Here is a 20204-nt window from a genome sequence, read left to right on the forward strand (position 1 = left end):
CTGCCAAATGCGTGCAGCCGCTACGCTGTGAAGAAGCACGTCCTGTCTCAAGCCCTTTGCACCTGCACTCTATTCTACCAGGAATACCCTTCCTCCAAAGTCCAGAACCAAGGCTCTGATTGGAGAAGCCCTTCCTAACCCCCCGGGAGCATAATCAGTTGCTCCCTTCTCCGGGCACTCACAGGTCAAACTTCCTTGGTGTGGCACTGAACACTCTGTGGTTGTGCCTGTCTCCCTGTCATCCACTTTCTCCCTCATGAGTGTTTGCCCAATTACAGTGGAAGTCACACAGATCTGCAAATGTGTGTGGTTTAATTTTGATATAATGTCTAATATGTTGCAGGGTCCTACAGGGGACCAGTCCCAATAGAGGGAGGAGAGGCAGAGCCTGTACAGCCTCCACTGCCAACCATCTGTGGCAGTCGAGGTCTTGGGCGGTGAGCATCTCTTGGAAGCAGCAGCAGCCTCTCTGGAGGTGAACCAGGCAGCTGATGGCAAACACTGGAAGGGCTCAGGTTCTGCCCTGAGGGATCCTGGGAAATTGGAGGTTGGCACCTGCCCCCAGGGCTTGGCCTCTGTCCCTGGTGCCCCAGCATGCCTGCCCAAGTCTGCTGCATGCAAGCTCAGGATCCTTTCCCTGTCAGCCAGGACATGTCGCCGGTCCTGCAGGAATGAGGGGAGGAGGAATCAGGGCAGAAGAAGAGAGCTCCCCACTCAGCACCATAAGCAGCTGGCCCTTGAGGACAGCAGGGGCCTGCTCTGTGCCAGGCCCTGGTGCCCAGCAGGGATGTGTACTTGGGCAAAGGGAGAAAGACCATCAGGTGCAGACTCAGCTGAGGTGGGAAAGGCTCAAAATAATCAACAGGAAGGACAGGACACACGTACTTGCTGTGCAGCAGAAACAGCCTTTTCGAGTGCAAGAGGGAGAGACAGAGAAGGCCAGGGAAGAGCATGTCATTTATGTCCCCTCTAGATTCTCCATTGTTGCTAGCCTGAGTTCTACCCCTACCCCATGGCCTCCAGGCTTTCCCGAGTCCCTGGAGGCTTTTTGTAGGCAAGTTGAGCCTACAGTGGGACTCGAATTGACACCCTGTTGGGATGAGGGTAAACACTGGCGTCCAGTGTCTCCCAGACCCTGAACAACCACCCCACATCTGTTCAAGGCATCCCCAGGGGCAATCACTGGCTGTGTTTCCCCACTTGGTTTCTGCCAGGCTCAACACAACCATGTCCAGTCAGATGTCCCAAGTTCAGTGATTGCCCAAGGAGTGTGCCTTGACTCCTCCCCACAGCACTGGCCTTGCCCTGGGACATGGCCCCTTTTCCTTCTGTCTTCCAAGAAGACATATAACCAGCCCACTCCCAAATCACAACCTATGCCCTCCATGGCCCCATAGCCCTGGGATCCTCAGACTAATGGGGACCAAGAGTGAGAGGACTGGCCCTGGAGGACTGTGGGGCAGCTAACTGCCATAGGAAGGTTGAGCCAGTCCTTTGGTAGACTACTTGCCCCCTTCCCCAGGCCTCTAATGCCCACACTCACTCCACTTCCCGCTTCCGGATGGCACGACCTGAGGCCAGCACCTCAGCCACCTTGGACACAATAGGATCGTAGTTCATGCTGGCCACGGCGATCACCTCGTCGCCTCTGTAGGGAGAGGGTGGCTGAGCCTGACAACTGCCCAGCAGTGGCCCCTCTTCTTGAAGACCCTGACACACCCCTTGTCCACCTGGGACCCAGGAAGAGATCTTACCCAGGACAACAGGAATGTCCTGAGCACCCAACCCTCCCTGCTTTGCACTTTAGCACAACATGGGCTTTGGGCTGCTGTGGGATTCTTATGGCGGTTCCAGCCATACTCCTCAGTGGGGTTCAGGGCTGGACTCCTGTCCTAGGATGACCACTCTCTACCCGTGTGGCTCTCCTCAGTGTAAAAGCAGGGTATCAACACCCACCTCAAAGAGCTGTGCTAAAAATAAAATGTCCTGTCAATGCGTGGCAACTGGAGTCATTACTGCCCTGCCTCCTCACCTCTCCTCAGCAGCATCTCCTGCCTAGCTCCTCCCTTTGCCACTCCATCCACTTTTCGGGTAAGCCCCCTTCCTCCGGAGCAAGGCTTCTCTGGGATGAGTTTTCCCTACCGACCGAGTTCCTGCTGCTTCGTGCCCCTGCTCCACCCGGTCCTTCTCACTTGGTGTAAAAAGCCACGAATTTCAGCTCCTCCAGATCCCCCTGGATGATGACATCGTCGAAGCCTTCTCCGTACCCTGTGGGCCGGGCAAGCGGGTGGCACCCACGTAAACTCAGCCGAAGGGATGGGACTCCACCGGGCCAGGGTCCTGTGCCCTCTTAACTGCCCCCCTGTACCCACCTCCAGGCCTAGCTCCCTGTCGTTTTAGGTAGCCCAGGCTCCGCCCCCAGTAAGGGCTTTACAGCTTTCTAGCTGTCGTGGCCCCGCCCCCAGGATGCTCATGACCACGCCCCGCATTAGCCCCGCCCCCAAACTCTCCTGGCCCCGCCCCGTCCAGAGGTTTCTGTTACCTGCGTAGCGCAGGCTTTTGCCGAACATGGAGGTCCACAGGTAGGGCACGGTGCTGATCTCCGCCTCCTGCGCCAGCATGTTCTGGGCCGCCACACGCCCTGCGGGGCCCACAATAGTGAAAGCCCTGACACTAGCCCCCACCACCCCTACACTGCTTGTCCCAGCTCTCTGGGGACCCCTCACATGTGGGGCTGCTCCTTGCCTCCCCAGGGGTCATCATTGTGCAGCCCACTGCCCGAGCTTGGTTGCAGCTGGTTGGTACGGAGGCAAACACCTAGCTCAAAGCTGGCCACTTAGATGGCTTCTCTGGAGAATTTCAGTGAAGTGCCCTGGGTCTGGAAGGTGGTCTTCCTGGGGAGGTGGGGCTGCCTGGCCATCTCAGGTGCGCACACAGACAACTAATCAGATATATCAGGTCTGAAGACGGAGGCAGGAGACCAGGCACAAGTAACCAGGAAGTAGAGACGACAGCCACACCCCAGGGCCCCAGCCAGAATAGCGTGGGTGGCTACCCAGTTCATTAAGCCCCACTAGAACCCTGTGGTTGGATGTCTGTGAGTCCCCTGGATCCTCCCAATTAAACTTTTATTACACTGATGAGTAGCCTTTGGCTCCTTAAAAAATAGCACCAACTTCAGACCTTGGATCTGAAGAGAAATTGGTACCAGGAGTGGAGTTTCAGGCAGCAGTGGTTCAGATAACGTGAAGGCAGAGGGGAGAGGAGGTGGGGGCAGGGAGCCTGGGGTCCTCCCTGTAAGGCAGCTAACTTGCTGGCACCTGCAGCTTAGGGGCCTAGACCAGGTGTGCACAGTGAACACATCTTCAGAGGCTTGGTGAGGGGGGAAATCTATTCCTCAGAGAGCACAACAGTTCTCCACTGAGTCCCCAGTTTCCAGGCCCAGATGGCCACCTCCCAGGGGCCTGCATGAGGCAACTGGGTTCCCAGAGTCAGTCTAGTGGCTCAAGGGAGACAAAGGCACTGAGTGGGGAGCTGGCCCATGTCCGACTAAATCCCTCTCTCTCTGCCTGATGAACATGTGTCTTTGAGTACAAAAGAAAAGGAGAGGCTGTAGGAAGGACAAGTGAGGTGGGGCGCTGTGGCTGGCTGAATGGGGTGTCCAGAGGGCAAAGGAGGGAGTTTCTGGAGATGAGCCACACACAGGGCTTGCTCTGTGAGCTGGCTTGATCACCTGGATGAGGCTGGCCCAGACAGACCACCACAGAGTTTTGAATAGCTCTGCAACCAGCAACCAGGACCCAGAAACTGAGAGAGGGGCCCGGGGAAGGCTGAGACCCTGGGACAGTCTCCCATCCCTTATTCTGCTGTGGGATTGGTCATACCCTGGACATGAGCCATCTGCCAGTGTGGGATGTTCACTTTCCGATTGTTCCTCCAGGCCAGGGGAAAGGTGACAGCGTCACCAGCTGCAAACACGCCTGGGATGTTGGTCTGCATCATCTGTGGGGAGAGGGCACAGGACTCTGTGGGTGGGAAGGGGGCCCTGACCTGGACCTCCCCCTGTCCCCAGCCCGGCACCCTTCCCACCCTACCCAGGCCCACCTTGTTGACAGGGATGAAGCCTCGGGAATCCAGGCCGATGCCGCTTTGCCTCAGGAAACCCGTGGAGGGCACCGCGCCTGACGGGATGGGGCCACTGTCCACTTCTCTCACCTCACTGCTCTGCATGACCCACACCCTTCACTTGCCACAACCCAGCCCCAGACTGATCATCCAATGGCCAGCATACCCCGCAGCCTCTGTGTGTCCTGTCCCTTCTGCCTGGGCCCAAAGATCCCTGTGCCTCCCATTAGGCCTCAGGTATCGCCTCCTCTGAGAAGCGGTCCAGGAAGTCCTCTGATAGGGGTGGGCATGCCACCCCACCCCAGCCCGTGTTGCCACCCCCAGCTTTGTTCCTCCTCAAACTGGCATCTCAATTGCATCAGGAACCAGTTAGAGGCATGTTTGTGTCCTGCAGCCCTCACAAAGCAGGCCATGGAGTCAAGTATGAGTGGGCAGTGGTCACTGGGGGCATCCTCCATGCCAGGCCTGGGCCAAGCCCAGTATGCCCATTCCCCAACAGCTCCTTGAAGTGGGTACAGTTATGGTCCCCATTTTATAGATGTGAAAACTGTGGCTCAGGGAGGGGAAGGGACTGGCCAAAAGATCTGCTCATTCACACCCACCTGCCCACGCACTCACCAATGCCCACCACACAGACGTCAGCCCGCACCACCTTGCTGCTCTTCAGCACGACCTCCTTCAGCTGTGGGGAGCAGACAGGTGAGCAGGTGGGCCCAGCTCCTGGGCACAGGGGAGAGGAGACAGAGAGCGGCAGGGGAGGGGGAGAAGGGCCCCCACCTTTCCCTCCTGGGCCCGCAGCTCCGACACCTCTGTCTGCATATAGAACTTGACCCGGTTGTTCTCAAACATCTGTCAGGGCAGGTGAACAATGGGCAGTAGGTAAGAGCCCGGCCAGGACTGGGCTGGGCACCCAGGGTTCTGAGAGGCTGGGGACCAGGGTGGGCTCACCTTCATGAGGGCACGACCCACACGCTCCCCCAGGAACCTCCTGAAGGGTGTCTCCTCCAGCTCTACCACGGACACTGAGTGGGCCTTCTCAGTCAGATAGGCAGCCACCTCCATCCCTGGGCCGGGGTTGTAGGCAGCGGGCTGGCACCCTGCACCTTCCAGAGCCAGCACTGCCTTGGGACTGGCCACCTCCACCCCACCATCCACAGCTGCTCACCTAGGAAGCCGGCCCCCACGACCACTGTGTTGCGGCCCCGAGCCAGCCTCACCACGCGATTGGCATCTTCAGGTGTCCGGATGGTGAACACGTTCTCCACGTCTTTGCCTTTGCAATTCAGGGTCTTAGGGCTGAGAAATAGCCAGTGTCAGTGAGGGGCTCCTGGCACCCTGCACCTTCCCATCCTGGCGAGTACCCTGCCTGGTGTCCAACAGGGCCAGCAGGGGAGACACTGTCTCACCTGCTCCCAGGTGCCAGCAGAAGCTTGCTGTACTCCAGCTTGAAGCCATCCTTGAACACGACCTTCTTGTTTCTCACGTCCACTGTGACCACCTGCAATCCGCGCCAGGCAGAGCATGGACCTGGGCCTGGCCACCCACTCCTGGGTCCTGCAGTATGCCCAGAGCCTAGCTAGACCCTCTAAGCAGCTCCATGGGGGCTTTTCTGGCCACCTGGGTTGTCCTTCCTCCCTCACCTGGCAATTCCTCTTCACTCTTTTTTTATTTTTTTATCCTCACTTGAGGATTTTTTTCCCCATTGCTTTTCAGGAGAGAGAGGGGGGGAGAGAGGGAGAGAGAGAAACATCAATGTGATGTGATAAAGACACATCAATTGGCTACCTCCTGCATGCAGCCTGGGGGCTGGAGCCTGCAACCGAGGTACATGCCCTTGGCCGGAATCGAACCTGGGACCCTCCAGTCCAAGGGCCAACGCTCTAACCCCTGAGCAAAACCAGCCAGGGCCCTCCTTTCTTTAAGCCTCAAACATCACCTTTCCCTCAAAGCCCTCCTTATATTTCCAAGTCCCACCAGGTTCTTCCATCTCAGCCCTGAGCAAATCATCCATGTCCCCACCCTGGGGCTATGCATGTGCCCATGACCCTACCGAGAAGAAGGTCCAGTGCAGCCTCCCAGGCCAGAAGCACCCCTGAGTGCCTGGGCAGCAAGGCCAGGAGGAAAGAGCACACTCACATCTTCAGGAGCCTACAGGACCTCACAGCCTTCATGGCTGCCCAGCTTTGTCCCTTACCTGGGCCTCTGTGAGCACCTCAATGCCATAGGCTCGGAAGAACTCCTTGGGCCTTAGGGCCAGCTGCTCGGGCTGGGCGTCCAGAGACTGTGGGAGAGAGCCAACTTGAGACAGAGCCAAGCAGCCATCATTCCGCTTGCAGCAGAGGACCTGGGGCCCAGGGAGGGTGGAGCCAGTCCCAGGTTACACAGGTGCTGCAGGACAAAACTCAACAAACCCAGATCTTCAAACTCCGGGGCCTGACATGAGCAGAGAGGGCAGCTGGCCAGACCCCCAATGGACAGCAAGCAAAGCTCTGGGTGGGCCTGAGTGCACCCAGAGGGATAGAGCCCTGCCCCCACCCCCACTCACCCCACCCCCACCTTGCTGAGCTTGGGCCGGTCATAGGGGAGGTGCCGGTCCAGCGTGCACAGAACAATCCTGTCTGAGAAGCCCTCCTGCCGCAGGGTCTCTGCACACACCAAGCCAGCTGCACCTGCGGGGAGGGTGTTGTGGGTCAGGAACCACCTCTCCCCCACCCCACCCTGCCTCTCATTACCCCACCACCAACCTGCGCCCACAATGAGCACATTGGTGCTGCCGCTGTGACCAGCACTTGGAGAGATGCACTTGGCCATCACCTTGGTCCTTCGCTGCAGCTGCAAGGCCTGGGAATCGCCAGACAGTGGGGGGCAGCTGGGAGCTGGGGTCATGGCCAATCTCCCTGCCATATCCCAGCAGTCCAGCCTCATCCCCACCACCCACCCTTCACTCTGCTCCACAGCCACACTCACCAGATTCCCTCCCACCACAGGGCTTTGTACATGCTGTTTCTCGGGACTAGATGCCACCTGGGCTCTCCCTTTTACCTGAGCCCCAAGCCACACCCTTACCTGCTTGCTGGCCCGAACATACACCTTCTCCTTCTCAATCTTCACCTGCAAGTGCTGTGCTGCTCAGAACCAGGCTTTGGGGTGCTCCAGTCCCTGACCCTGTGCCCCCTGGGCTCCCACCCCACCACACACCCGGCCCCACCTGGAACTTGTGCAGACTGTCCAGGCCAGGGAAGTCCTCCAGGTCCCCAGTGCTGATGTTGAAGCAGGCTCCATGCCAGGGGCAGCGCACCCGGCCACGGGACAGCACTCCTGGGAGGGGGCAGTGCTGAGTGGGATCACCTGCAAGAGCCCCTCTCCAAGGACTCCTGTGTCCCAGCACCTGCTGGTTTCTACACAGCCCTGAAGACCCCACCAGTAGGTGAGAGGAACTGGAGATCCAGGGAGGAGCCAAGCTGAACTGGGGCCTCTAGGGCTGGGGCTTGATGGTGCAAAGCCACGCCCACTTCAGGAGACCCTGCCCCTACCTCCCATGTGTACCAGACAACTCACCTTTCACCAAGGGTGCACCATAGTGAGGACACTTGTGGCCCAGAGCATGGAACTCCCCGTTGTCCTTCACCAGCAACACTTTCCCCCAGCCCAGCTCCACTTCCCGCATCCTGGGGAGGGGCTGCACTCAGAATTCAGGCCAGATGTGAGGCACCGCCTCCTGCCAGCACCTCCTCCCAGAGTCCAGCCTTCTGGGGAGCAGGCCCAGACCAGCAAAAGTCACAAAGGCTGTGGCCAGGGTGGGAGCTAGCCATGGTCCCCTTCCAGGCCTCCCTACCCACCTTGTCTATGGCTTGTATTTGCCCTCCCACCTTGGGCCTTCTGACCCCTGTACCAGGCCCAGCACCCACTGGCCATTCTCGAGGTCCTTGACATGACACACGGCGGCCTCCACGCAGTCCTGAGCACCAGGATAGGGGTGAGGGGCAGGCAGGCGCTCCTCCGAGTGGAAGTGGCGGGCAGTGCCGTTGCCCTGGTAGGCCCGGGGGCTGCCCTTCCCGCTGGCTGACAGCTCCTCTTTGCCCCGCTCCTTCTCTGGCAGCACCACCTCAATCTTGAGCTCCACTGTGGGGGGGTGGGGGGCACTGTGAGACCCCCTCCACCCACCTCCTCGCCCACTCCACCAGAAAAGAGCCTTAAAACAGGCATGAAGCAGGGCAGGGGCAGCAGGGATGGGTGCTGGGTGGGCTGGAATTGACTTCTGCATGATTTTTTTCCCCCAATAATAAACTTAGTGAGGGGGACACAAAACTCCTCCAACCCTGAAATCACCCTTCTCCAGGAATCTGTGTGGAGGAAAGAGCCCTGGTGACCTGAATGTTGCTCTGACTCCAAGGGCACTGTCTGCAATGGAGGACAAGGACATCCCTGATGGATCAGGGGCACATTTAGAGTGTGACTCCAGTGAGAACAGGGCTGGTGAATCTGGGTGACAGAAAGTCGAGGCTTCATTGTTCTATGCTTGCAACTTTCCCATAGGTTTGAAAATGTCAAATTTCAAAAAAAAGTGTATAAGGCATAATTTCAACTTCCTGAAGTAGCTCTTCTCACCAGTTTGAGAATCCTTCAGCATTTACCAAACACTGGTTTTTCAGTGTCCTCATGGGCAGGGGTCTGGGGCGTTGGAGGTGACCCCCACCTGGGGAGTTCATGTGGACAGAGCAGAGAGGGCACAGCGCCCCCCTCCCCATACCCGCCAGCCTCCACACAGAAGATACTTCCCCAGCCTGCCCGGGGGGCCAACTCTAGGGGAGAGTTAGCTGGAGATTGTCATTTTCTTCTTTATACTTTTCTGCATTTTCCAAATTCCCTACAATGTGCCTGGGTATTTTTCTAATTAGAAGGAAACAACAAACAGAATTTTGAGCAGCAATAATCCAGCCCCCTGGGCTGCTGCTGCAGGGAGGAAGGCTGAGTGTTGAAAGCTAAGCCCCTGGCACAGCATGGGCCCAATGAGAGAGCAGAAGGTGCCTCTCCCAGCTCCCAAGGCACCAGAGCTTCCAGGCATCTCCCGGCTTCGCCTCTCATCCCCTCCACCTCAAACCTGACACTCCAGAAGCAAAGAACACAGAGTCATACCTCCTGGCCTTTGCCTATGCAATTCCCTTGGCCCAGGCTGCCATCCTTCCTGGCTCTGGCTAACTCCTGCCCATCCACCTAGACACAGCTCAGGTGTTGCCTCCCATGGCCATCCAGCCCCTGCCTGTCCCTCATTGAATGCTGTGCTAATCCCCTACCCTGGCCTGGCCTGGGAGCCTTGGGGGCTTGGCCCCTCATACTCAAGTTCCAGCCCCCAGCTCAGGCCGGGCACAGCAGGGGTGAAGGTCCACTCCATGATTCCAGCTGGGCAGGACGGCCACCTGAGCACACCACACGCTGAAGCTGTTGTGTCAGGTGGGGGTGGCTATGGGTGGAGTGGGTTTTTCCCTCTGTTTTCCACACTTTATGTAATAGTGTTAGAATGTTTTCAGAAGAATTAAAAAGAAAAATACTTTGGACTCAGCTGACACCAGCTATGTGAGCTTTAGAGAGGGAGTTCACAAGAACAGCCTGGCAGGGGCCCAGATAACTGCCAAGCCAGGTTGTTTTCTTCCTCCACCTCCTTCCAGAAGGCTCTGAGGTGCTGCCTAATGCAATCGAACTGGAAGCCATTAAGTCAGGAGCAGTGGTGGAAAGGTGAACGGGGGTGGGGGGTGGGGGGGTGCGGGGGTGGGTATCTGCTCACGCATAGAGCCAAAGCAACCCTAACTCCATGATTCCCAGCTACTCACTGGTGACAGTGAATGCTGAAGGAGATAATATATGTAATATGTAACCCAGAGCAGAAGCTCAACAGATGAGCCTGGGTAATAGGGACTTAATGGTTAGCTCCGAGCTTCCTGGCAGCCGTGATGTGATGAAGAGGAAAAGCCTTTAGGTAGCACTTGTAGCCTAATGAAAGGCAGGTGACCAGAGACTGAGAGGTGCACTTCCTCTTAGTCCTGAGCTTAGCAAGGGTCTGGCCTGGGACACTTCCTATAAGGAGCACAATGCCACTGAAGCACAGGGAGTGCAGAGGGAGCTCAGGAAGTGTGTGGCTATGTGCTCTGAGCCAAGAGCAGAGCAAGGCAGAAAATGAAGAATTTGCACAAAGATCTTCCACTTGTTCTGGTTTCCCTGTGGTCCCTTCTGACCTCAGCTAAACCCTCAGGGTCAAATGCTCTCACTCCTACACCCTGCAATTCCCCGAGCCTCACCCCTGACCTGCCCAGGACGTGTGCCTGGGGCCTGAGTTCCTGCCCTCCCACCCTAGCCCCACAGGGGAGTCCTGGCTGCAGACAGCCCAGCACCAAAAGGGGACATAATAACATCTTGCAAGTGCTGCCTATGTGCCAGACCCTCTGCTAAGCACAACAGCTTACCTATTATTAGCCCCATTCTACAAGTGAGAACACAAAGACTCAGAGAGGTGAAGTCATCTGCCCAAGACCACACACTCAGGAAGGGAGGCTGGATTTGGATTCAAGAAGCCAAGTTCTTAGCACTGCCTCTGGTGTGGTAAGTGTGACCAGCTCCTATACTAGGAGTCCGGGGCCAAGGGTCTCAGGCAGACCAGCCCTTTGTGTTCCTTTAAAGGAAACTACAGGTGGCATCTTCTGCCCAGGGCCTCCTGCCAGTTGGGGCCAGCCAGCCAGCATCCTCCTGCCCATTTCTGATGGGGGGAAGGCTGAGGTCAAGACAATGGGCATCATTTACCCAGGTCATACATGGTGGCAGGGAGAGTGGTGGGATCTGGCCCAAGCTGGATGTCCACAGCACAGGAGTGAGGGGAGGGCAGGTGTGGGTGAGTCCCCCTGCTTGGCAGGGCATCATACATCTCCTCTTGCCCCCGAGTTCCCCCTCAGACCCAGGAAAAGGAGAAAAGGCTCAGGCGTTCCAAGGTAATGGAGCCGATGGGTATCAGGTAAGGGGAGATGGGGCAAGCCATAGTGGGCAGGGTGGCCTGGACAGGGCGGGCGGGGCACTGGCTGGGCACTAGAGAGGCCTCTCTTGGCTTCAGTTTCTTCATCTGCGGCAGGCCCACACACCTTGCTTTCCTGAGTATAGTGAGAATAAAAGAGGGAAAGGGCCAGAGGGAGGAGAGCCCAGCGGAAAAGAGTCTCCATCAGAGAGCAAACCCAGGCCTTGCCATTGCCCTGCAACGCCCCCACCCTGCGCTGCAACTCCCTGGGCCAGACAGGGTGGGGATTTCCTGTGCAAATGGGAAAGTGTGCCCAGAGAGGCTGAGGAGGTGGCCCAGGGTCACACAGGGGTCAGAAGACGTGAAGAGGGCTGGGATCTGTCCACTCCACTCTCACAGCAACTCTGAGAGGTTCATTTTGTAGAGAGGGAGAGTGAGGCTCAGAGAGGTACCTTGCATACCCTGGGTCACACATCAGCTGAAGGTGTCTGTCCCCTGAGTCCCCTTGCCTGGCCCTGGGGTACACAGCTGCCCTTCCCTACCCTGCAGCAGGAGGAACCCTCCCCTCCCCTTTCTAAGAAAGATTCAGCTGCTATTCCCACCACCAGCACCCAAAGTCCCAAATAAAGAGGAAGGGTCACTGAAGGGGGGCAGAAGTATGGCTCCAGGCCCCCCAGCCCCTCCTGCCTGCAGCGCATTAACATTCGCTAAGGCTGCCACCCAGCTTGACCTACTTCTGAGGCAGCGGGGGGAGGGGGAGGAGGAAGGTGGCAGGAGGAGGGAGGAGGGATAGAGAGAGGAGGAAAGGAGGGTGGAGGGTGGAGGGTGGAAGGAGGGGGGAAGCAAGAAGAGAGGAGGTACCTGGCTTGGGCTTGGAGAAGCAGCCACCCATGGTGAGCGGCCCACAGATGGGCAGGGGGCAGAACCACAGATGGTGGGCTGTGGGAGGCTAGGGTGCCCCCAGTGGGGCTGGACCCCCCATGGCCCTTAGAAACGCTGGCGTCGCCATCCCAGCTGGAGTTGCCTTCAGGACCTGTAGGGGTGGGGAAGAGGAGGCATCTATAGGGATCAGGGCTTAAATGGGGGATGTGGGTAGAGACACAGAGAGATAGACACAGTGTGGGGAGGGGCTTCTGGAAGAGGCCCACACTGGAAGCGGGAAATATTTGAAATAGGGGAGCCAGACCCCAAAGGAACAATGGGACCCTGGAGGGCACCTCTCCTTTGAGGCCTCCAGGCTCAGGACCCTCACTCCCCACTCCCACCTTTGCCTGGGCTGGGCCCACTGCCAGGGGAGCCCCTCTGCCAAACTTTAGGTCCAGCCCCCCAGCTGCCTTGTCCAGGAGCTACCCCCCACAATTTCTGTTCCCCCTTCAAAATCCTGCCGCCTGGGAGCCTTGGGACCCTCCTTTCTCCAGGGAGGCCACCATGGCTGGGATGAAACCGCAGATCATAGCAGAGCCTTCCTGGTCCTGGGATTTCCCCTTCCTACAATGGGATGACATTAAGTTCTCCCTGGTCCTTGCACCCACCCTGGTTTCCAGCCCCTGGATACCCACCTCCTTTAAGGGAGGCCAATGCTTCTTGCTCCCAGCCCAGAAGTAGACCTAGGCTGCCAGGCCCTGGAAGGCAGGGCAAGGGGGCAGGGGTCCAGGAGGCAGCCCAGCCTCCACCCCTCCTCCCAGTGTAAGCTGTGGACAGGAGGGACTAGGGGGTGGGGCTGAGCCAGTCCACTGGTCCCCAGGGAAACCCAGCTCCATGGTGAACAGAAGTGGGCCACAAGCCCGGGCCTGATGGGCTTGGGGGAAAGCGAGGCTAGGCACACAGTCCTGCCACAGACCATGCCCAGCAGACATGAGCTCCCACCCCCACCTGCACTCTTTACAAATGCCCACCAGGCCCATGATGCTGAGGTCATGCCTAACAGCAGATGGATAAACTGAGGGGCCAAGGACTTGCCAAGGTCAAGCAGCAGGTAGGGGCATCTGGGTGGCCTCCCACCCCCCACCCCCGCCTTAATTCCAAGATGGGCAGGGACCCAAAAAGCCAACATATCACCCTGCAAGCCACAGGGCTGGGGGAGGGGTCACTGGGTCAACAAAGAGGTCCCTGAACCCAAGGAGACTTCAAGGCCACAGGATGAGCCATCCAGAAGACTGGACTTTGGAAGACTCAGAACAAAAGTTTAGCTGCCCTGTTTACAACTGACCTCCTCACAGTCTATCCCACAGTCATCCCATTTGTTTCCCCTGAAAGTTCTTCCTGAAGTCTAACTTGATGTGAGGCTGAGGGCCTACTAGGTCTAGCCCAGATCCCAGCAAGGACCCTGGGTGGGTACCTGAGAGCAAGGGGGTCAAGAAAATAGAAGAGAAAGGTTGAGGAAGGACTACTTACTGCCTGGCACCTGATCTTATCTTATCTGCCCTAGTGGCACTCACTATAGGCCAGGAAGCAGTGGCACCCAAAGGCTGCCTGGCCATACCCATATTCTTTCCCCCAGTCATCACCAAGGCAGGTCTGCAAAGTATGGTCACCATCTGCACTGCCTGCACCTCCCTGGGCACAAAGAGGCCCCTCCCCAGGTCCTGGCTTCACCTTTAGCTCAGCCATGCCCACTTCCTTCCAGCTTGGTGTCAGGCTTCACCTGCTGGACCACAGGTCCCAGAAAATGTGGGACCTCAACTTGCCACCAGATGCCTGTCTAGGCTGTTTCCTCCCTTCCCAGGTGTCCAGGTGTCTGGACCCTCCAGAGCCTTGGGCCTGGAAACAGAAAATGCTGGGGATGGAACCTTTTCCAGGCTTACTCCAGGCCTACTGTGTGCTAAGCCAGCTTGGAGTCCTCCTGCCTCCTGCAGTCTCAGATACCCCCATTCAAAGGCAAAAGTCCTTGCCAGGGGCATGGCAAGAGGGGACTCCAAGTTGAGGGTTTTTAAAAATCTTCTCCCAAGGATATGTGTGGGGGTTTTTTAATTGATTTTTTTTTTTTTCTTAGAGAGAGGAAGGGAGAGAGAGAGAAACATCAGTGTGAGAGAGAAACATCTATTAGTTGCCTCCCATAGGCCCCCTGATGGGGATCAAACCCCAAACTTGTGTATGTGCCTGACCAGGAATCAAACTGGAGACCCTTTAGTGCTCGGGAGGGTGCCCTCACCGATTGAGCCACACTGGCCAGGGCAGGACCCCAAGTTTTTGCAGAGTGCTGTCCCTTGCCTGCAAGCTTCCCAATGCAAACAAATTGTAACAGTGCCTGAGCGCTACCTACCTACTAGGGGACTGTGTCCTGTCCCAGAACCCCCTCCCAGGGCCCCAGTTAGTACAGGCTGGAGAGGAGCCTCCCCCCGCTCCTCTGCATTGCCCCCTCTTTCCCCTTAGTCCCACTCTTCACCAAGGGTCACATGGGCCTTTCCCGTACCCACCTGGGGAGGCTCCTTCCCAGCTCAGGCCCTCAGCGGCTTCCAGCCCTCCTCCAGACGGCATCCAAGTCAGGCATTCGAGTTTGGGGCGCTAGGGGTCCTCCCCTCCTCCCCCACGGGGCTCAAGCACAAACCGTCTGTGCACTCTCCCTGCCTTTGCACGTGCAGTTCCTCTATCTGAGATGTCCTTTCAGGCAGCCTTCAGGCACCGTCCAGGTCCCCCCACCAGACCGGTTGCCCAGGAATGGGGAATGCCACACAGTAGGGTCGCGCGGCCGGCAAAGGGAGGGAGAAGGAAGGGGGGCGCTCTCGCTCCAGCTCGTCTCTCTCTCTCCCCTGCCGACTACCCCCGGCCTCCAGAGTGCTGGCCCCCAGTCCGAGACCTTTGGCTCGCTAGCCCGGGGTGCGGAGGCTGCGGGGCAGGAACCCGGGGGCAGAGTCGGGGTCCCGGGGCCGGGGCGGGCGCTCACCTGGGCTGGGCGCCGGCGTCCGCTCTGGAGCCGCTCGGGACCGCGGCCGAGAGGGGGAGTGGGGGGGAGGAGCAGGGAGCGGGCGGGGGCGGGGCAGCGCTGCGGCGACACTGCGGCGGGGGAGCCGGCGCGTCCAGCCCCGCCCGGCCAGGCGGTGCAGGTGGGAGCTGTCGGGCGTCGGGGATCGGCCGGCGGCCTGGGAGTCCGGATGCGGGTGTGGGGAGGCAGCCGGGGGCCCTTCTGGCCGCGGACGCGTTGGCGGGTTATGGGACCCCAGAATCCTTGGGAACCCCGAGGGACGCCAAGCTGGGACGCACACCGGGTCTGATTCTTTTCCTTTTTTTTTTTTTTTTTATCCTGTCTTCCAACCGTCCGCGGGCAGCATGGGGAAAGTTGAATCACCCGGAGAAACCTCTCCAAGAAAACCAACCCAAGGCCCTAGTTGGTTTGGCTCAGTGGTTAGCGCGCTGGCCCGCGGAGTAAGGGTCCCGGGTTTGATTGCTGCCAAGAGCCGTTCCTGACTTGCAGGCTTGATGCCTCCGGGCGCGTGCAGGAGGCAACCAATCAATGTTTTTCTCTTTCTCTCTCCCTTCCACTTTCTGAAAAGCAATGGAAAAAATATCCTCTGGGGAGGATAATAGAAAACTCAGGTCACTCTCGCCTGCCCCCTCTCTCCTCTCTCCCAACACACAATATGTTCTACCTTCTACTTTATTTTTTAAATGTTTTTATTGATTTCAGAGAGAGGAAGGGAGAGTGAGAGAGAAATAGAAACATCACTGATGAGAGAGTCATTTATCACTGGTCGGCTGCCTCCTGCATGCCCCTTACTGGGGATTAAGGCTGCAGTCCCGGCATGTACCCTGACCAGGATCAACGGTGGCCTCCTAGTTCATAGGTTAATGCTCAACCACTGAGCCACGCTGGCTGGGCTTCTATGTTCTATTTTAATTTATATTTTTATTACATTTTCTCTTTCCCACTTGTCATTATACCAAGAGAACTTCTTGGGTCCCCATGACTCCTGGTTGTATCCCTTCCTCCAGGAAGCCCTCTGTGCCTGACCAACATCCCCAGACTCCATCAGGACCTGATATTCTGACTCCTGGGCCTCAGTGTTTCATTGCCCCTACTGTCCAGATCTTTGCATTGTGGTTTTGTCAGCTAGCAAACTGGAATTCAGTAATTATGTGGAAAAGGAATGAATGACACATTCTAGTGATGTCACATCTATCACTAAACATATTAGGGCCCACCGACTCTGTTGTCCTATTATTGCTCCTTTGGTGGTTTGAGTGAGTTGGGTCCTCCTTTTTTTTTGTGTGTTTTTTTCCCTTTCTTGGCCTTGCTCTCCTCCTATAAGGATGGCAATACAGCCTTCCGAGGAATCCTTTATTTATGCCATACCTTGCCCAGGGGGGCCAGCACAACTCCCTCCTCATTTAACAGATGGGGATGGTCAGAGGCTGAGTCTCACCTAGGGACAGGACTAGGGCCTGCATGGGTCACAGTCATGCAGATGGGTATGGGGCCCAGGCATGGAGGGGAACATATGGCTCTGCTCAGGCCATCCCTCTGTGGCCATGTGTGGTTTTCACAGTTTGATTGCTGCCACTGCCACAGGAGAGGCCCATCACTGGGCAGATGGCATTGCTTGGGCCTAGTGCCCTTGGCCTCCAAACCAGCTTGCCTCCATTCCATACATGTGCTGACCTTGCATCTCCAACCCTCACCCCACTCCTTACCCCTGACCCAGGAAGACAGTGTGCCCCAAAACCATGGCTGTGGCTTCACATTCATTTATTGCTTTAATCTTCACAACAGCCCGAGGAGTAAGTTTCTCTTTGTATCATCTCCATTTTACAGATGGGGAAACTGAGGTTCAGAGAGGTTAGGGACTCTCCAAGGTCACAAAGCTGGTGAGTGGCAGACCAGACTTGAATCCTGGCAGGCTGGCTAGGCTGTACTGGGCTTACAAGGTGGAGAGGTGGGAGTTGGACAGGAGAGGCTTCTAGGCTCAACCAAGGCTTCAGGGTCTCCAGTATAGAGTTCAAGTTCTGCTCTGTGATCTTTTCAATAAGTGAACCCCTCTGCCTTAGGTTCCCCAGGAAACATGGGAGTAATTGCATTGGCCCCCAGATGGGGCTGCCTCCAGGACACCATGACAGGTGCAGAGCCAGGTGCTCAGGTTGTGGGGTGGGAGCTGCTGAGCTTGGGGTACCAGAGGTAAAATTTGGGGGACAGGTCAGTGTGGGGGCTGAGGAGGCCAACAACCTGGGGAGATATCCTGATGTAGGGTGAGTGCAGCCCTGACATGGGGGAGCCCATCATGGTACCCTTTGTCCTGGGGATTGAGCTCAAGGCTTTGACTGCCCCATGGTGGGGCAAAAGTTGAAAGATCCCCCTGGAGCAAAAGCTAGACCAGAGTTAGGCTAGGAGTGCTGCCTCATGGAGGGCGCCCAGACTTTGGGGTGGTGCCCATGGACAAGGGGACCCACAGACACTCAGTAGGCCGCTGAGCCTTGGGTAGCCTGAAGTCCTCCTGGGTATAGCCCCAAAGATGATTCTGACAAGGTAATAGCAACTATCTTAGCAGCCTTGACAATACCTAATGGGGCAACAGCAAAGAGGGAAATGAAGCTCCAGGTTGAGATGTAGTGAGGTGACCTGGGGCATCTGGGATCCCCCTAGACCAGGAGATACCCCAAAGGCAGGGAGGGGGTTGCTGAGGTCTGAGAAGCAGGTGGGTGATCCTTGCTCCCAGCCCCCTACCCCTGGAGCACCCCCAACATGCAGCAAGTCTGTCTCTGCCCTCCTTACATCTTCCCTCTCCTGTCAGTCTCCTTGTTCCCCACTCCCCTCAGCCTAGGGTTTCCAAAGCCCAGTGCGCAGGATGGTCCTTTTTTAGGTAAGAAAATGAGATAGTCTAACTGCAATGTTGAACATTGGGATTGACACTGGCGCCCCCTGGAGGCTAGTCTGAGGGTCCACAGGGCCCTCCCTGAGCTTTGGGGTTCTGAGGGAAGGGGTTGAGAGTGGGGCCTCTTCCCTGCCCACTTAGGTGGATTTCCAGATAGGGAGACCTTGGTTTGACTAAAAGATCCCCAGGAAATGTTCAGGTGCTGATATAGCAAAAGCCAACATCTGAGCTGAGGCCAGCTGTGTTCAGGAGCAAGATGTGTGGTAGTGGTGTCCAGAGCTAAACAATGATTTGTTCATTATAGAAGCAAAGGTTGGGGGAATCCTCAGGTTTGGGAACCCAGGCCAAGCCCCACCCCCAGCCTCCTCTTTGACTCCCTAGCTTGCTCTGGCTACTGCAGTCCAGTCTCTCCCCTGCTCATGTTGGTTAACACAGTCTGGGCTCTCTGAGGGCTCTGACTCTGTCGAGGCTAGCTTCAACTCCCCCAAGCCTCTTCAGCCCAGCTTGGGCCCTCCCCAAGTTCTGTTCTCAGGCTCTGGGAGGACCAGTCCTAGTTCCAGTCCTCATGGAGAGAGGGAAAGTTCAGGAGGGCTTTACTAGGAGGTGGCAGAAGCTGAGGACAGATGGACCAGTTGGAGTTCACCAAAGGAGAGGAGAAGGGTATCCAGGCAGAAGGAATATGTGGGCAAAGGCAAGGAGGTAAGGTGTCAAATTTTGGGGAATTCAGAATGTGTCAGTCCAGTTTGGCCTGAGTGTTGGGTTCTGGGCAGGGGGGTGACATGGAAGTGTATCACAGCCCAGGGAGGAGGTAGGTAAGGGGTTTTTATCATATGTGTCTTTAGGAATAAAACATACCAGAAACTAGGACTGGCACTGGACTGGAAGGGAACAGGGAGGCCAGAAGGTCAGGAGACACCTGGGGCAAGTACTGGGTCAGAGTCAGCCCAAGGGCTAGAAGGTGGGCCCTGCCCCAGTGGCCTTTACTTAGACCTGAGAATTTTTCATCATCAAAATTTTGACAATAACTTCTCCACCCCCAGTAACAGATGAGCTAATATAAACTGCCTCATCCACAGAGTGGAATATTGTTTAGCAATAAATAACTGTCTACACAGGGTACGTAAAGGCATTATATATATTTTCTTAGATGGTGCTTGTTGAAAGTGTAAACTGAGGCAATCCTTAGAGACCAATTAGGCAACAGCTCTCAAAATTGCAAATACCCAGAGCCTTTGACAAAACAATCCCACTTGGAGGTACTCATTTGAATGAATCTGACCACCTGAGATTGGAAAGGACCTATATGCCCATCAATAGAGGGACATAGCCCAGCCGGTGTGGCTAAGTTGGTTAAGCATCACATGCACCAGGAGGTTGCTGGATCGATTCCCAGTCAGGGTACATGCAGGGTTTTGGGCTTGATCCCCAGTAGGGGATGTGCAGGGGGCAGCTGATCCATGTTTCTCTCATGGATGTTTCTATCTCCCTCTCCTTTCTTCTTTCTGAAATAAATAAAGATATATTTTAAAAAATAGGGGAGCCCGGCCAGGCATGGCTCAGCGGTTGAGCATCAACCTAGGATCCAGGCGATCGGGGTTTGATTCTCGGTCAGGGCACATACCCGCGTTGCAGGCTTGATCCCCAGTTGGGGGCATGCAGGAGGCAGCTGGTCAATGACTCTCTCATCATAGATGTTTCAACTCTCTCTCTCCCTCTCCCTTCCTCTCTCTGAAATCAATAAAAAACAGATTTTTTTTAAAAATAGGGGAACAAAAATGAGTGACAATATGGCCACCTAGTTGAATACTATACAGTGATGAAAAAGGACAGATTCAATGTGCTGATTCATTACAGTCTCAAATAGATTGGGGGGAATAAAGCAGGTGCAGAGGAATAAGGAACCTGTGCTACCTTTGTGCAGAGAAAACTGAAAGAGAATATTTACAGGTGTATTTGCTTGTGTGCTATATAATAACTCTAGAAAGATATATAATAAACTGGGAACAGGGAGATTGTGGGGAATAGAAAGGACAGAGGAAGGGAGACCTTTCACCACCATCTTTTGAACGCTGCACCTATGGATGTTTTCCTTCCAAAGCCACATTTTTCAAACTCCTTGAACTGTCTTGGTGAATTCAGTTGGGCTGTAAACCTCCATTCCTGGAGGGCTGGCACTGGGGCTTGAGTACCCTCCTCTGGTAACTGGCCTGGCACAGCCCTGTCCTGGTCCCTCCTTCTCTTGGCGTTCAGCCCTCACTCGCCCTCTACACAGTTACTGG

General features: G+C 56.4%; 1 protein-coding gene across 3 annotated transcripts; it reads right to left on the reverse strand.

The window, feature by feature from the left end:
* Window positions 1-623: 623 nt before the first annotated feature.
* AIFM3 (AIF family member 3) lies at window positions 624-12014 on the reverse strand. Of its 3 annotated transcripts, XM_016204254.2 has the most exons (20): window positions 11984-12014; window positions 8034-8247; window positions 7684-7793; window positions 7334-7443; window positions 7192-7236; window positions 6870-6966; window positions 6682-6794; window positions 6320-6406; window positions 5532-5623; window positions 5291-5421; window positions 5074-5189; window positions 4903-4974; window positions 4744-4807; window positions 4105-4181; window positions 3885-4002; window positions 2543-2641; window positions 2193-2268; window positions 1544-1648; window positions 886-906; window positions 624-663 (listed from the first exon to the last, which is right to left on the reverse strand). In XM_016204254.2, exons 1-20 carry the CDS (start codon window positions 12012-12014, stop codon window positions 624-626), a joined length of 1818 nt encoding a protein of 605 aa, XP_016059740.1. The 3 variants fall into 3 exon arrangements, with proteins under 3 accessions (XP_016059740.1, XP_016059741.1, XP_016059742.1); XM_016204255.2 differs by lacking the exon at window positions 886-906; XM_016204256.2 differs by lacking the exon at window positions 886-906 and having other exon boundaries at window positions 8034-8256; window positions 11975-12014.
* Window positions 12015-20204: the final 8190 nt, after the last annotated feature.

This window comes from Miniopterus natalensis, chromosome 20 (assembly GCF_054644295.1).
Source record: "Miniopterus natalensis isolate mMinNat1 chromosome 20, mMinNat1.hap1, whole genome shotgun sequence".
Classification (NCBI taxonomy): domain Eukaryota; kingdom Metazoa; phylum Chordata; class Mammalia; order Chiroptera; family Miniopteridae; genus Miniopterus; species Miniopterus natalensis.